The 15647-nt window shown below is 43.0% G+C and overlaps 1 protein-coding gene across 1 annotated transcript in view; it reads right to left on the bottom strand.

Moving 5' to 3' along the window:
- LOC130221704 (BAH and coiled-coil domain-containing protein 1) overlaps positions 1-15647 on the bottom strand; it is a 134055-nt gene that overhangs the window by 40503 nt on the left and 77905 nt on the right. Inside the window, exons 4-14 of the mRNA XM_056454282.1 lie at positions 12592-12717; positions 10256-12397; positions 9842-9956; positions 9556-9761; positions 9255-9410; positions 6918-7162; positions 6093-6438; positions 4565-5419; positions 3764-3930; positions 3406-3542; positions 3100-3213 (exon numbers count right to left, since the gene is read on the bottom strand). Coding sequence (XP_056310257.1) covers positions 3100-3213; positions 3406-3542; positions 3764-3930; positions 4565-5419; positions 6093-6438; positions 6918-7162; positions 9255-9410; positions 9556-9761; positions 9842-9956; positions 10256-12397; positions 12592-12717 — 4609 coding nt within the window. The remainder of the gene's footprint in view (positions 1-3099; positions 3214-3405; positions 3543-3763; positions 3931-4564; positions 5420-6092; positions 6439-6917; positions 7163-9254; positions 9411-9555; positions 9762-9841; positions 9957-10255; positions 12398-12591; positions 12718-15647) is intronic.

Raw genomic sequence — 15647 nt, 5'->3', positions numbered from 1 at the left:
TTTGGTTTTAAGGGTCTCCAACAACAGGCTGATATGCATGCAAGGCCAAAAAACACATTCATTGTCTTATAATTTGCATTTATTTTTACCTAATTATCCCAGCGGCTCACATATGATTCGTTCAGCGATTCATTTGTTCCCAAACCCCTCATTAGTGCGATGCTAATCTGCGATGATTAGACTGATGACAGTCTGTTGCGATTGGGCGACTGCGTTCAGCGCGAGACGGAAAGAAATGTCCACCAAGGCTTATCAACAATATTGAAGTAGTCAGAGTACAGAGTGTATGCGCGTTTTTCCTGGGAGTCTCCCGTATTTCAGACCCATCTCCCGCCACCCTCCCATTTTGTTATTTCTCCCGGAAAACCCTGTAATTTCAACCATTTTCTGGGACAAATGTTGGCAGGTATGTGTGTGAGCCCAATGCAGGAGTGCATTGAAGCAATGCAGTTAAACATCAGCATATTACCCTATTCTTAACCATAAGTAAAAACAGTGACACACATTCAGTATTAATATTTAAAAATAACACTAATTTTCCCTCACACTTCCAATAATATCCAGCTGAGCACAATGTTATCGCGACATGATTCAACTGGTGTCTGCTACAGTGTTCTTCTTTTTCTTTGCTGCTGTGTTTGTGGGTGGGGCCGTGGGGTTTCAATTTTCCCAGGTTAGCATGCACAACAAATGGGCGGGGCTTAAGTTCCGTATCCACATCACGGCGGCATGGCTAAAGACTCGTTATCAAGACGATTCATTTGAAGCACTGTGAGTCGACTCTTTTGTAGGTGAATCAATAATTTTAAACACTGCACACTTTCAGATTTAGGCCTTAGCTAGATAATTCACTTCACTTAGAGCTGTGTTACACACTACATGGAAGGTCATTTTCAAATAACCCATAATAGGGGCTCTTTAAATTACTGTGGTTTTACGTAAATTATTTTTGGTGACGCTTGATTTTACAGTGTCCTTGTTTCACATTACATGTGTACATAGAGTTAAACAGTAAATTATGTTTATTTACATGCAATAACTCTAAGCTAAAAGTATATTTACTTGTTTTAATCAATATTAATCGTGCACTGTAACAAATCATTTGTACACCGCGTATAACATTGTAAATGTTACTTAATACATTTTATTGCATAGTAGAAAACTACAACAAGAAAAATTAAACTATAAATAATACTACTATGAATAAATACTGTGTTAAATTATAAAGTCTAAATTATTTTCCTTATTATTAATCCTTCTGGATCAAGTCATATTTCTTTTAGTTTGGCTGGAATGAAAAACTTTTTTTAAATAATATTTAAGATCAATGTTATTTGCCCCCTTAGGAGTTTATTTTATGGCTATCGAAAAAAACCCTTTTGTTCAATGACTTGCCTAGTAAACCTTTTTTAACAAAGTTAGGCCTTTAAATTGCACTTTTTAGGGTCCCGTGAAGTGCTTTGAAATGTGCATTTTTTGGGGGGGCGCTCTAGAGCACCGTATGGAATAGACGTAGTTTGAGGAGCTCCTCCAAAACCTCGAAATGTACATTTTTGTTCAATGTTTTATGTACTTTCAACAGAAAAATGAAGAGAGGGCGAGTCATAGAGTAGCTCCTCCCTCTTAAAAAGCAGCCAATCAGCTTAAGTTGTGATGTATGACATGGAACTGTTTCCGGGTCCAAGCTGCTACTCATTTATATTGAGAAAATATTAATATTTATGACCACTTTTTAGTCATATAACAAGTTAAAGTGAATTTTAAGTAAAATCATGGTGTACACGACTTGCTGCATCACAGACACCCATATTTAAAAAATTTATAGAAAAGAAATCACTTTCTGGCCATCTGATAAAAGGCATTGATATATATTGCGATATCATGATTTTTGAAATGTTTATTATTACTATTTGTTGAGCCTCACCATAGGGTTGTATACAGCGCTTGGACCTGGAAGCCCCTTTGCGTGACGTCACACTTAAGTGGATAGTGTTTTGTTTCATAACAGCTCTGAAAGTGAGAGACGTTGAGCACAAGTGCATCAAAGTGGGCAGGGCATCTCAGATTCTAGAGAGCATTTGATTGGTCAAATTTTTGATGAGAAACTGAAGTATGAGGTGATGTGAGAAGAAAAACGATCCCTTTAGGCGGAGGTGACAAACTACAAGCTTTACATGTTTATATCAGTTTTATATCTTCTAAACATTAATTTTATCATTGTTTTTTTACCACACTAGCTTGCCAAGACTAACACACTGATACTAAAATAAAAAAATAAAAAAACGTTATTTTAATTTCGCTTTAAGTACTGGTATCATGGCAAAGACCAAAGAAATGAGTTGATAGAAATGAGTTATTAAAAGTACTGTGATTATGATGTAATCACTTGTGAACTAAAACAATTACAATTTCACAGAAGGAATAAAAATTTACTTCAACTGTGTGTATTTACATCTTTATACCTAAATAAAAAGAAAAAGCTTCAAACAGAAAGCAATTCCCATGTAATATTCATCAATATTCATTCATAAACCCAGATGCATGCACGATTTAATTGTAAGAATGAGTGTAATTGTGACGACCTCATCTCCTGGCCTGCACTGACCCAAGTGCTAAACGACAGGAATCTGTCACATTCCTGGCAATGAAATAGATTAGAGGAGAATTCGCAGCGCTATAATTACATCCACGGCCTGTTGAATCCCCCCGGCTGCTGCAGGAAAACCATGCCATTCACATCAACGATTGGCAAACACAGGACGAGTTTATCGACAGGAACACACACACTGATGTATGTACACAGATTTCAGATATTGTCTATAAGCCTGAATCATGCACATTTCTTTTTCAGTTACAAGGAGATACAGTAGGAAGACACAGCCAAGCAGTCTGCTCTGCCAAATGCATGTAATGCAATTCAGACCCAGTACTGATTAGGGAAGATAAAGCATGACTGGATTTCCTCACTGAGGTCAGATGAGTTCTCCCGCTTCCTGTTTATGGTTTGAGGAGTCGTCTGAGTCGGGTTTTGCTGATATTGGACGCTTATCTGTGGTGTGTGTGTGAGAATCTGAAGACAGAGGAACAGGAGTTACTCACTTTACTTTTTTCTGGGGTTCAGTAAGGGCTCCTGAGCTAAGACCAGGCACTGATTTTCGTTTGCGTGGCCTACCAGGCCCTCGACGCGCTGGACTTCGAGGAGTCTCCTCTTTCCTAAAGAAAACATTGTTACCTTTTGCTGAACATGATTTAATGTAAACTAATTTCAGCTCCACTGAGTGCAATTACAAAAATAAAAACCATTATTCAGAGGTATTTATAACATGGAATGTTACTTAAGCTTACGTTTAAAGTGTCAAACTTTTTAATATGGATGTGATGGTGGATAGATTTTAAGGGTCTTACTGGTGATCATGCTTCCTCTGAAGTTTGGCGAGCTCTTTCTGCTTCTCTTTGTAACGTTGTTGCAGCTCTGCAAGCCTCACACGCATCTCCAACTCCTGTCCATCCATACTGTCCATGGTACCTTTCACTGGACATACCTACAGCAGCCAAATCAAACACACCTTCTCTTAAGTTGCCCTTTGGTTGCTTCAGTTTTAGGAGTTCTGGGCATACTTTTGGTTCTAGTCCTTCTGTTTTGGTTATCCAGAGTTTTGTTTGTGCAAGATCAATTTGACACATCAAGGACTAGAGAAATGCGATACAAGTTGGATGCACATTTGATAACACATTGTAAACGTCATGAAGAAAATGCTGTTACCGGTTCATGGCGAGGTGTCCAACTGCATTTTCGACGTAAGTTGAGAGTTCTTCGAGCAGGATACTGCTTCTCATCTGTGGTGATGCTCTCCTGTGAACCCAATTCAAGGGCACGTGCTGCTGCCAAAGTAGCAAGGCTCTGAAGGTCAAAAATCCATTGATCTTCTTCTGTTGATGAGAAGAACAAAATGCAACAAGAATATAGTATATCTCTCATATTGTGTAATCTACCATGTGAAACAGGATGTTGATGAATTAACTGATAGCCTTGAAAGCAGGAAACAGATATTGTATTGAGAAGCAATTTGAAGGGCTGATTTGTCTTGTTTTTTAAAATATCAGATTGTTCTTCTGATGCATATTGCTCTACAGCAGTGTTTCCCAACCATGTTCCTGATGGCACACCAACAGTCCACATTTTTAACCTCTCCCTAATCAAACACACCTGAATCATCTTATCATAACATCAGAAGAGACTCCAAAACCTGAAATGAATGGGTCAGATAGTGGAGACATCCAAAATATGTACTGTTGATGTGCCTCCAGGAACAGGGTTGGGAAACACTGCTCTACAGGATATCACAGGATCAAGGTTTTTTTTTTCAATCAGATAGCACTTTATAGCTCAAGACAAGGAAGTAGGTCTTTTAGTTAAATGAATTAATCAACCACTACACATTGTCTTGAATAAATACTATAATGTGAGGAAATGTTGTAGATTAGATGTGCAGTTCTGGAATTGGCACCTGGAGCAAAACCAGTGACTTGGAGGAGTAAAGAAAATTTCATTGCAAACGAGTACCTTGAGTTTTACTGCAACTTTGGTGGTACCGTTGCAGTTCCAGATCAGCTAGTTCACTCAGCAACTCCATGCCGTGATATGTGGAGTTCAGTGGACCACAAGACTTTTGAGATTGGTAGGAGGAGGGTGGAGAGGGAGGAGGACAGTCACCACAGAAGGCTGCAGCAATCAGAAGCTCCAAACTCCAGTAGCTTGATGTGAGACTCTGGGAACAGGTATTCGATGTTGATGGTGTAACCATTTTACAGTTTGACTCTTGATCTTCCTCACCAATCACTGCATCCTCTTCTTGGGTTGTGGGTGAACAATCAGAGGCACATGGTTTTTGTGTTAATGGAGGTACCAGATCATTTAACGTTTCAATGCCTTCAGTCTCTTGAGGAGGTATATCTTTGCCCCCTTTTTCTTCAAAGCTAACAATTGGTTCTTCTTCATGGATGACTTCCTCAGACGACAGAGTAGGTAACTGTCCTACTTCACAACCTGGAACTTCATCAGGCACACAAATGATCTCTGCATGATCCTTTTCCTGATTAGCCTCTACAGGCTCACAGCATCCCAAGGCTATGACTGTCTCCACATCTTCCCCTTGCACAAACACACCCTCTTGTTGTTCCTCTACCAGGCTAGTGGCATCAACTTCCATTGTTGGCGCTTGTGGCTCTTGGAGTGGCCTCACCATTGCATGACATTCTAGGCCCTCTCCCAAACTGGAAAGAGTTGGAGAACTGTGTTCAACAGCTTCAGACCGAACAGGCTCCAGATCAGCAGGCTCAGCCAGCTGTACGTCTTGAGTCGTGGGGCCATTCCTATATCCCATGTTGATATCTGGATAGGTATATCCAGGTGGCAAATCTGTGAGCACAAACAAAGCTCAGTGGTTTCAATAACACACAAAAATCTGAAATAAAACACTTTTTTTTCCTTTGTAACCTTTATAAGGGTGACATATTTAATAATATTTGCACCAGAAGTCTGAACAAAAACACATTTTAATCGACTTGGCAGCGACACCATCCCTTGATCTTATTTTGACTTCAAAAAGTGCAGCTGTTAATAGGGTAATTCTGAGGTAAAACAGGGCTCTCTTTCTAACACTGCTACATCCTCTGTAACAGTTAGTGAGGTGTTGATGATGATAAAGAGGGTGTAGGCTGGGGGGACGGGGGGCGTCTGGACAAGGTGTTTCTCCATCATTACTGATGTGCTGGCATTGGGGAGCTGAGCTGGCAGCCATTTTCTGCATCTATCAGCAGCTTAGTCAATCGTGCTCTTGCCTATATAGCCTCCCACACAGAGCCACAGAATCTAAAAAAAGCCCTGATTGTTTCTGCATGAGGGGCTCAGCATGAATAGCAAACAACATGTGGCTCGTGCTTTTGTGACTTGAAACAGACACGTTAACACAAACCTAGGGTGAACAACCCAAACTCTAGACATGACAACAAGACAGAAAACGCTAATACAAGTAAATGCACTGCATTTTAAACAGCCCAATACCGATATATAAAGAGGAATAGCTGCTTACCAGGCTCCATGGATTGAGGATAGTCCTGTGGTGGCTGCCCTTCCACCCTCTTTTCCTGGGACTCCACAGTTTTGAGTCGCTGTGATGGGGATGGGCTGATAGCTGGTGACCGGGGTGTCACGGCAACTGGGCTTGGGGCAGGGCAGGGTGTAGAGGGTGTACTTTTAGGGTGAGGCCGCATACAAGGGGACTGGCAGCAGGGTGACAAGTGGGCAGTAGAGCCCCTTGCAGGTGAGGAGACACGGCTGGACGGGCCATAGGCATAGCACTTAGGGGGTTTGGGGGTCCTGGACTCAGACAGGATGTCTTCTAGCTCCATGCTCTGCTCTTCTGATTTCTTTTGTACCTTGAAGAAAGATTGAATTTGAAAGAAATCTATAACGACCATTCAACCCTCCCTATAAGATCTGTACAATTTGGTTAATTCAAGGAAATATATCCATAATTTGAATATTCATGCTGGTCATGCAGTCTCCACATCAACCCAATTGCAATCTCCCAGCCCTGTTTTGCTGAATCATGTTTTGATTTAGACCCTAATGGAGCAAATCGATTGATTTTGGCCTCCAATCAATGTCAATCATGTTCATTGAAGACTGCATTTGGTTGTGTATGTCTAGAACTGTAACTGGGTCTTGCAGGAAATTCTTTTTAAATGGATTTTAAGGCGAGGGGGTGGGGGGTAGATTTACTCCTTGCACACACTGAAATGGTTTTATTCCACAAAGAAGAATGCATCCTCACTAATTATCAGGGGTCAAGCATTAGATAATTTGAAAGCTCTGCTAAGCAGTGCTAAATGATAGCTTGTGTGTTTATATGTACCTGGCTATGGTCAGCTGTGTCTCTCTGCTGTAGCTCTGTATTGTTTGCGGCTCTGTGGGTTTGAGGTGGTGGTGTGTGATGGCTGGGGTGTTGCTGATGCTGCAGCTGCTGGTGTTGCTGTAGAGCATAAAGCTCCTGTTGCCGTAGAAACTGTGAGCGAGGATACACAGAAGGATGCTGCATGTGGGAGTGGGCCCCTCGGGCCCTGTAGACTGGGGGCCACAGACCAGGCTGCTCCATCACATCTATTGAGAGAAATAGATATGTTAAAGGCCATGTTAAAAAACAAATGTTAAGCTCTCACATAGAGAGCATGGCCTCTTCCCAACCTACTTACACAAAGACAAATCATGTACATGAAACACCCCTCCAAATCTCATATGAACACAGCCTCCACCACAATTATTATCCTTAGTTAAATCTATTAATACTGTGGTTCTCAACAGTGGGAAAAGCCAAGATCAAAATTGAAACCTAAAAGTGAAACGGTATAATACAATTTTAAATAAAACTAAATACAATTACAGACTGATTATTGATCATGGTCATCAGACTGTTACTGTCAATGTGTTCCCTCAAAAGAACCTACCAATTAGCCAACAAGGGTTTAGGGGTTCACATTTTGTTCCACAGAATAAAGAAGTTTGACTCTGCCTTGTATATATCCTCATTAATATATTGAATGTAAATAAAGAAATTGTAAACTTGAAGTTGAGCAAAACTACAACTATAGCATGTGATTTGTACATGTGTGAGAAATATCAATTAACCAGCACTTTAGCTCCCTCCAATCACCACTGTCACACTTACTGCCTTCCTCCCTCATTTGTTCCAACCTAAATGTTTATTCCCCGAATAATGCATACTTTTAATATTAATCATTTGATGATGAACTCAACAAAGGCAGATCCCATCAGAATAAACGTTAGCTTGAAAAGTTTGGCATTTGACAAGCTATATTCCCTCCCTAGAAAATTCCAGTCTCTGATATCCACAGTGGGCCTATGATACAGCATGTAGTCAATTTGACTTCTTCGTTCCCATGTCATGGATAAGCTCCTAATGTTCCCTTGACAAAAACAGAAAGCCAGTTGACATATCTTCAGCCTTAGCTTCTGCAAGTCAAATGTGTTTTTCTACTCTTGCCATTTCACATAGCATCATTAACTTGCATGTTCAGTCTAAGCTCTCATACACCACCCCTGTGCCTTGACACATTTTGGACCTTTGCTCTGCAACATTAACCCAGCTTAACTAATGTTTCCCGGGGGAAGGATTTTGTGGATGCACTTCCCCTTATAGCAGGAATTCCTGTGGAGCACAGAAGGAAGTATTCCTTCGAAGACATTGAGATAATTAAATTTCACAGCCTTTGTGAGTTGAGGGATGTGTAGACGAGTGAGGCTAGGAGGTATTCTTACTTCAATGTTTTTAGTGCACATATGGCAATGGCTTAAAGGGGGGTGCTGAAAGCATCCCAACCCAGACCATGTGGGGGTGGAGCAGGTGGTTGACAGGAAACAGTTTTTTTTTTATTACTCATGCATGTTTTCTTCTTCATCTTAATATTTTCATTCTAACGTGTCTTTTGAAAATCAAAGCACACAAGTGTAAACGATACCTCGATCACTGGGACATGTGTACACATGAAGAATAGTCAACTAAATTTCAAACAATTCTGAAATTGTGAAAACTATAGTGATGTAAATTAGATCAGGTTTTAGAAGTGTTCACATTACACCCGCATAGCAAAATATCTCTGGCCCAGCTCTGGCCCACACAATCAGCTTTTGCTTGGCCCACATGCCGCAGAGAACTACGGTACATGACTGGACCAAGTCTGGCTTCCAGACAAGGGCCAGACACATATCAATTATTAACATCATGGCCAAATACTACATTTGACCTCTGGCCCAAGTATTGTGTGCGGCCTTAAAGATGGTGCCACCTCTGCCAAACCAGGGCCATGTTTGGCCCACATGCTGTATGCCAGTGCAGGACGAATACCTGCTGTGCCAGATTTATGCCAAATCTGTGCCGGAATTCTTTGCTACCTGGGCATGGACCGAGGTGGCAAGCATAAGTCACTTAGTCTGCACTCGGTTTTAGTGAAACATTGAAGTTAAGTATAACCTTGAATCCTGAGTGGAATCACTTTAGTAAAGAATACTTTTTCTGGCATAGTAAAATCTTCAGGTAGAAACCCATGAGAGTTCCAGTGTGCCTCACAAAAATGAGTGCTAAATCTGAGAAATGGGTCATCTGTAGCAGGTCAAATAAATCGAGGATATGGAAAGAAGAAAAAAAGGAGAATAAGCACAAAACAGCATAGTATACCAATGTGAGTAGATGGGTGAGTGGCTGGCTCACTGGGCAGCACTACCAGTTGGGTGGAAGGGTCCTGGGGCAGGGGAAGAACTGGCTGAAGAGGGGCAGGCATAGCTGCAGAAAACCCAGGGGGGAGATTTTGATGCAGCGCTGTGTGGCCAATACCTATAAAAGCATAAGAATCATTTTAGAATACATTATTTTAAAAACCTATATGCATGTCAGATGTACTGATTAATGAATGAACTCCAGAGCAAAAGAATAAGGCTGAATAATTAAATTCAATTAAAAGTTATTCGACATTACTAACCATATGAGTGACCCGTCATCCAGAGGGAGGGACTTCCTGTGCGTGGCATCCAGTGGTGGTGAGCAGAGTGTGAATGTGAAGCCGGGTCTCCTAATTGGCCAGACTGCATTGAAGTGCCACCTGGCACCATGATATGAGAGGTGAGGTCACCATGGCAACTATTAGAGGGATGGATGTGTGCAAATTCTACCCTTTCCTTGTTATCCCTGCAAAGCCATATTTGAGACAGGTGAAAGGTGAGTGGTTGGAAAAAGTGAGAAACAAATGTGTAAGGCAATATATTCACCTGATATACGCATCCCGTTCCCTTTCTATGCACCGGTGGCCCATGTGCTCTATACTTGTCCTTTTCCTTTCCTCCTCTCCTGGTAAATCGGAAGGATACACAGAGCGTGGAGTGCCTGCAAAATAGTAAACAAGTTTACATCATAGATTTTCTTTCATCTGCAGCTCTCACTATCTTTGGCACTCTGCATGTACACAGCTACTGAGTAGCTTTTTTTCTACAATGGCATGTGTGCACTCCACTTGTATCTGCAGTTTCAGGAGTAAAGAAAAGCTGTTTCCACTTTGGGTCTTGGCAAGTTTTGCTATTTATTTTTCATCAGTGAAGTCTTTCAGAGGTCATGAAAGAAACTGTTCTGTCTCCCTGCCCACTGTTTGTTTAGGAAGGCCCTAAGAGGTCAAATGTCAAGCTTACCTTTCATGGTGGAGTGCACCCGCCCCTGTCGGCTGCTGGGATGACTGCCTGATGCTTGGCATGGAGGATCCTTCTGTCTTGCCACAGCAACTGCAATCCCTACTGGAGGCTGTCGAACCTCCCCCTCTAGATGTTGGGCCTCTCCCATCTCTCGGCCCCGTCCCCCATAATCACCTCGCTCACTTTCATGGCTTTGGACTTTCCTGGAGGGTAGGGTCTGCTTGCCTCCCTGAAGAGAGCAGCCATTTGGCCCGGTTTTGAGGCTTCCAAGTCCTCCAAATGGGCTTTTCTGTGACAGGGGGAGAGACTGCTGGTTGCTGTACTTCAGAAGGTTCTTCATGGCACTATTCTCCCCCTGTGAGCCTGTGACCTCCTGCTGGTTTTGAGGAGGAGCTGGATGAAGGGGAGGAGGAGGGGGACCCATTCCTGCTGTTTGGTGCTGCTGTTGTGTGGGCGGTCTGTTATTGGCAGCTCCACTGTTAGGTTCCATGTAAGCTTTGTGCTGATTTTCTTCAGGGTGGATGTGATGAGGTTGCATGACCCAAGGTGGCACTGATGGCTGCTGATGTGGGTGATGCTGTGCATTGTTGTTATAGCCATAAGGAGACATTTCCATCTTCTGCTTCATCTCCTGGTTCCCATTAGCCTGCGCCATGTCTGCACCAGGGGTGTCTGGGCCAGCCCTGCTGTGCTGTTGGTGACGAATACGGGCAACTTTCTGTCCATCTCGCTGCATAGAGCAGCTTCCATGTCCTCCTCCACCTGTGTGCTGAGGCATGGTTTTCCCCGCCAGAGGTGAGGGAATGGTTGGAGGTCCAGAGTGTGAGCAATCCCTGTAAGGTTGGGAATTGGGGTTGGTTTGGTTTGGTAAAGGATGTACAGCCTTTGTCTCTTGACTTAGCGTAGATCTGAAAATGTCTGTTTCCATGCTGTTGATGCAATCAGCGCTGCGGGAGCGCACAGACTGGTGTTGCTGGGAATGGCTCTGCTGCTGCTGCTGTTGTTGCTGTATGTGATGGTGGTGGTTGTGGTTATGCATCCAGTCAGGGGCCTTTTCAGCTTTTCTATATGGATGTTGCTGCTGAGTTGGAGCCTGCTGTTGTTGTTGTTTTCTAGGCCAGTTACCATGATGTCCCCCATTGCCATTTTTTTCCATGGTCTTGTCCTTCACACTGTTTCCTCCACCCCCAACCCCCTGGCACTCTGAGCTGCCCATCTGGAAGGGGCCTCTGGTTTTCTCCCCAAGGTGGTTAACAGATGGAACGAATGTGGCTCCGTTTGCTTTGGGGTCTCTGCATCCACCACTATTGATCCCTTTATCATGTACGGAAGTATTGCCCATAGGGGCTGGTGGTGGAGGGCAGAAAAAGTCAGGGTGAGGGTGCGAGTGCCGGTTGTGATGTGGATGATGGGGGTGGCCAGGGTGAAGCTGCAGACAGTGAAATCCACCAGGATGCCCCCCTCCAGCAGCAGAGGCCATGGGCAGAGGAGGAGGTACTGAGTAGGTCAGAGAATGCTGCAGTGTCTGACCTCGCTCCAGACAGTCTGTTGAATGCTGTTCACTGATCCGCATCTCCCCACTTATTGCCTCTTTACCACAGCGACCGTTAGTGCCACTACCCATATGTCTGTTCTGAACATTATTGGACCCTACATTTGCTCTACCCACCCCATCGACACCATAAGTAGTCATGGAGACCTTTGGCCCAGTCCCATGTTCCCCATTTATCACCTTTCCATTGAGCAGACAGGCACTAAGAGGTTTTCCCATATTCTGTGGATGCTCCTTGTACTCCATTGGTAAAGAGGCTTTGTGTCCCCTGCTAGACATCTCCTCCATGGTGACAGGGTGTTGTTGATGGAGCTGGGATTGATGAGAGTGATGATGTAGCTGGTGGTGATGGCGTTCTTTAGAATCATGTTTGTTACTAGGTCTGTCTTTATCTTTTGCAACTGAAGCCACTCCTCTCTCTAAGCTAGGCTCTTTAAGGCCCTTGTGCAAGCTCACTCCACTTCCTGCATCTCTGTCCCTGCTACATGAGCCCTGGGGTTGTCCTGATCCTGCCCTTGACATAGGCTGGATGTTGTGATTGGCTGAAATGAGTGGGGGCTGGGACGGAAGGCTTCTTAAGTAGAAGTTCTCTGCGAAGCAGATCAGATATTGCTGTTATTAATTTAAAATAGCACTAGCCTAAGCATTTCTTCGAATTCAAAATAGAAAACTATGTTGGCACTTTTAGAATTGAAAACTTAAAAAAAGAGGACTAGAGCTGCATATAAAATATGCAACTTGAAAAGTAATAGAAATTATGGTCAAAAATTTTCATTTTACTTACCTTTTTGTGTATCATAAAAACGATGCTGTCCATAGAGGACCCCGCTGTTGGCATGGTGATCCAAATGGCTTATGGGAAGAAAGGTGTGGGCTAGACTCCCTGAGAAGTGAGGATACCCTGGGACTGCTGTGGAAAAAAGAAAAAAAATGATGATTGTGAGCACACCAGTGGAAACACCCAAAGGGGGAATATACAGAGTTAAATGTACAAAGAATTATAGACATAGCTAAAAAAGTGAGAGAGTGAGAGAGAGAGAGAGAGAGAAAGAGAGAGAGAGAGAGAGAGAGAGAGCAATAAACGAAATGAAGGCTCTGATAACAAGACAATCACTAAGCCAAATTTCTTTTGGCCGCAAGCATTTTGGTCCAGATCTAATCCCCCTATTCCAATGCAGCTGGTGTTTCATATTCACCAATAACCACAGGCTTTGGATGTCATATTTGCCATTCCTATTTGGGTTTGCAATGCAAACAAGAAGACAAGTTCAGTCTTGGGGACTAAAATAATGAATGAATTTTGTCTCCTGAACATATAGCTCTCACTGTGCGAATCTCCCATTGTTGAGGTAAGAAATAAGAGTAAAAACTCACAACATAGCAAAGTGATTAAGGAAAGGGTCCAAAGATTACCACCTTAAATTAATTTCAGCTGTCTGGACTGGCAACTGCCACAAACACAAAACTTTAATGGCTTAATTCACAACTAGAGTGCTCTGCCTGATTGTATTATAGCACTTAGTGATATGTCTGCACATTACATTTATGAGAAACAGTTAACCTTCTGAAACCTTGCCCTTGAGTCCATATTATTACACAAACTGACATGCTTGCAAAAACCAGCTACTCTACTCTAAATGTAAGTCCTTGCTTCTTATTGTTCTCATTGTTAGTCATTGTTTCTCAAGTGCCTTAACACATCATAGAAATTTAAATTAACATGTATTCACTAAATTATTATTTATATATACCATTAGCCTGGTGGTTACGTGCGTCAACATATAAGGTTACGTGCGTCAACCAAGGTGCTCACGGTGACCCAAGTTCCATTACCAAGTTCGATCCTTCCCCTCTCACTGCTCCCCACAATTTCCTCTCAATACTCTCCACTGTCCTATCAATTTAAGGTTACCCCCCCCCCCCCAAATAATAATGATAAAAAAGTAGAATGACATGATTAAACAATGAGAGAAATTTTGCATGAGCTATACCCATGATGCAGCTCAGACAAAAGAATAATACCCCTATAATCATTCATAAGGAGACTTGGTTTTCCTCAGACACCAAGAGCAAGGTGATAATTGCAAGCTCCTTTTTTATTATCACTATTATTATCTGTGAGCCTTAATAAGCACCCACATTTTCATTTATGCCAATTGATTTAAAAAAAAATATGGCCCCTTTAAAAAAAGACATTTTGTCTATGGGTTGTGCAAAATCTGATACAAGCTTGCTTTATGCAAATCAGTCTTCGCCTGTATCTCTGGTGTCTTTGTGTTTTTATGCGTGACACTTGGCAGCGTAATCCCATTTCACAGTGACGTCTGTCTGTGCCCGATAGTGGCTGGTTGCTCAGTGCTAAGCAGAGGCCTCTCAGGGCAGGTGAGTGGGCACCGCTGGGCATTGCAAAGCACATTCAGCTGTTAATCCGGGCAGGACAAGGGAAGGTGCTGTGCCAGCCGACTAGATGAGGCAGGTTTTACTGCTTAGTGCTGACACTAATGCTGCTAACACTGTTGCATTCACAGAGACGGCAGCTGCCTGAAAGTGACTGACACCAGCTCACTCAGCACATGCAGAACTGTTATTGTCTGAACTAGATGCTGCCGCAGCTTACTGAAAGATATTCATAGGAAAAAACCTTTGCTTTTCTACAAATCAGCAAAAAAGGGAGAGGTAAAGCCTTACTGGGTGCTGCTGGCCGGTATGGGCCCTATGACAACATTCTGTTGTGTTATACCGAAAGAAAATGAGGAGGGGGGTTTGACTGGGCCCCTTAACTCTGGGTGCCCCAAAACAGCGTGGGCCCTTAGGGTGCACCCACACTTTGGTATCCGAACCGTGCCCAGGCCCGTTTCCCAGATCATTTGAGAAGTGTGAGCGCTCTGAATCGGGCTCAGGTGCGGTTCAGTTGGACGGACTTGGCGCGGTTGAAAGAGATGTGCCAAAGCGCAGCACTGCATTCCGAACAATGTATGATCTAACAATGTAAAGAAATCTCCACTGTGCTGAGCAAGAGGGCTTCTTAAACTGAACAGTACATCATCGATGACGTAAGCATGCTAAGGTTCGAATGCAATGTGAGTGCGGGCCATCGGGGGAGACAGGAGGGGGAACAAGTGTGCTTCGGCCCGGTTCAAGGCAACTATACATAGTGTGAGTACGCCCTTAGAAGCATCCTAACTAAGCTAATTCCCAGACAACAAAAGTGTGCTTATGCAGACAAACTCTTTGAAGTGAGCTGGAACTTCTGTAAATTCTAATGTTACACGATTTGCACATTCAAGCTAATCCGATCTGTCAATCTTCCTGTTCACGTGGACAGCCAACCGTTGTCCCACTGTCTGCTCATGACACTACATCAGTAAATAGCCCAGAGTAAATTGTATAAGGAGACAGAGGGGGAAGATAAAGCTGCCTGTCGAGACCGCAAATTGAGAAGAAGTGACAGAGCAACACAGAAATGGTAGAGGGTGGAGAGGAAAGACAGGGGAGGATGGGTGGAGGTGAATGGTGCTCATCAGGACTACTAATTGAAAGGAATTGATGGAGCCTGGCAGTGGAAGAGGGGGAGGAGGGGATAACATACATTCTACAGACAGGAAAGACAGGATTGGATTGAGAGAGATGAAACAAGTGATCTGTGAGAAGTATAAAGAGACAGAAGCCCCTTTTCCAACATCAGGGTGCATGCGCTGGTATCCAATCTGTGACTTTACAACCATGGAAAAACAATCAACATAGCTACATTGAAATTGTAATGCCCCAATTAAATCTTATAGTTTCCAGTCTTTCAGTACTTATAAAATGATGCCTGTGAATTGATTGCTATACACATAA

This window comes from Danio aesculapii, chromosome 3 (genome assembly GCF_903798145.1).
Source record: "Danio aesculapii chromosome 3, fDanAes4.1, whole genome shotgun sequence".
Taxonomy (NCBI): domain Eukaryota; kingdom Metazoa; phylum Chordata; class Actinopteri; order Cypriniformes; family Danionidae; genus Danio; species Danio aesculapii.
Note: the sequence above shows the minus strand (reverse complement) of the source record. Positions and strands in the feature narration are given on the sequence as shown.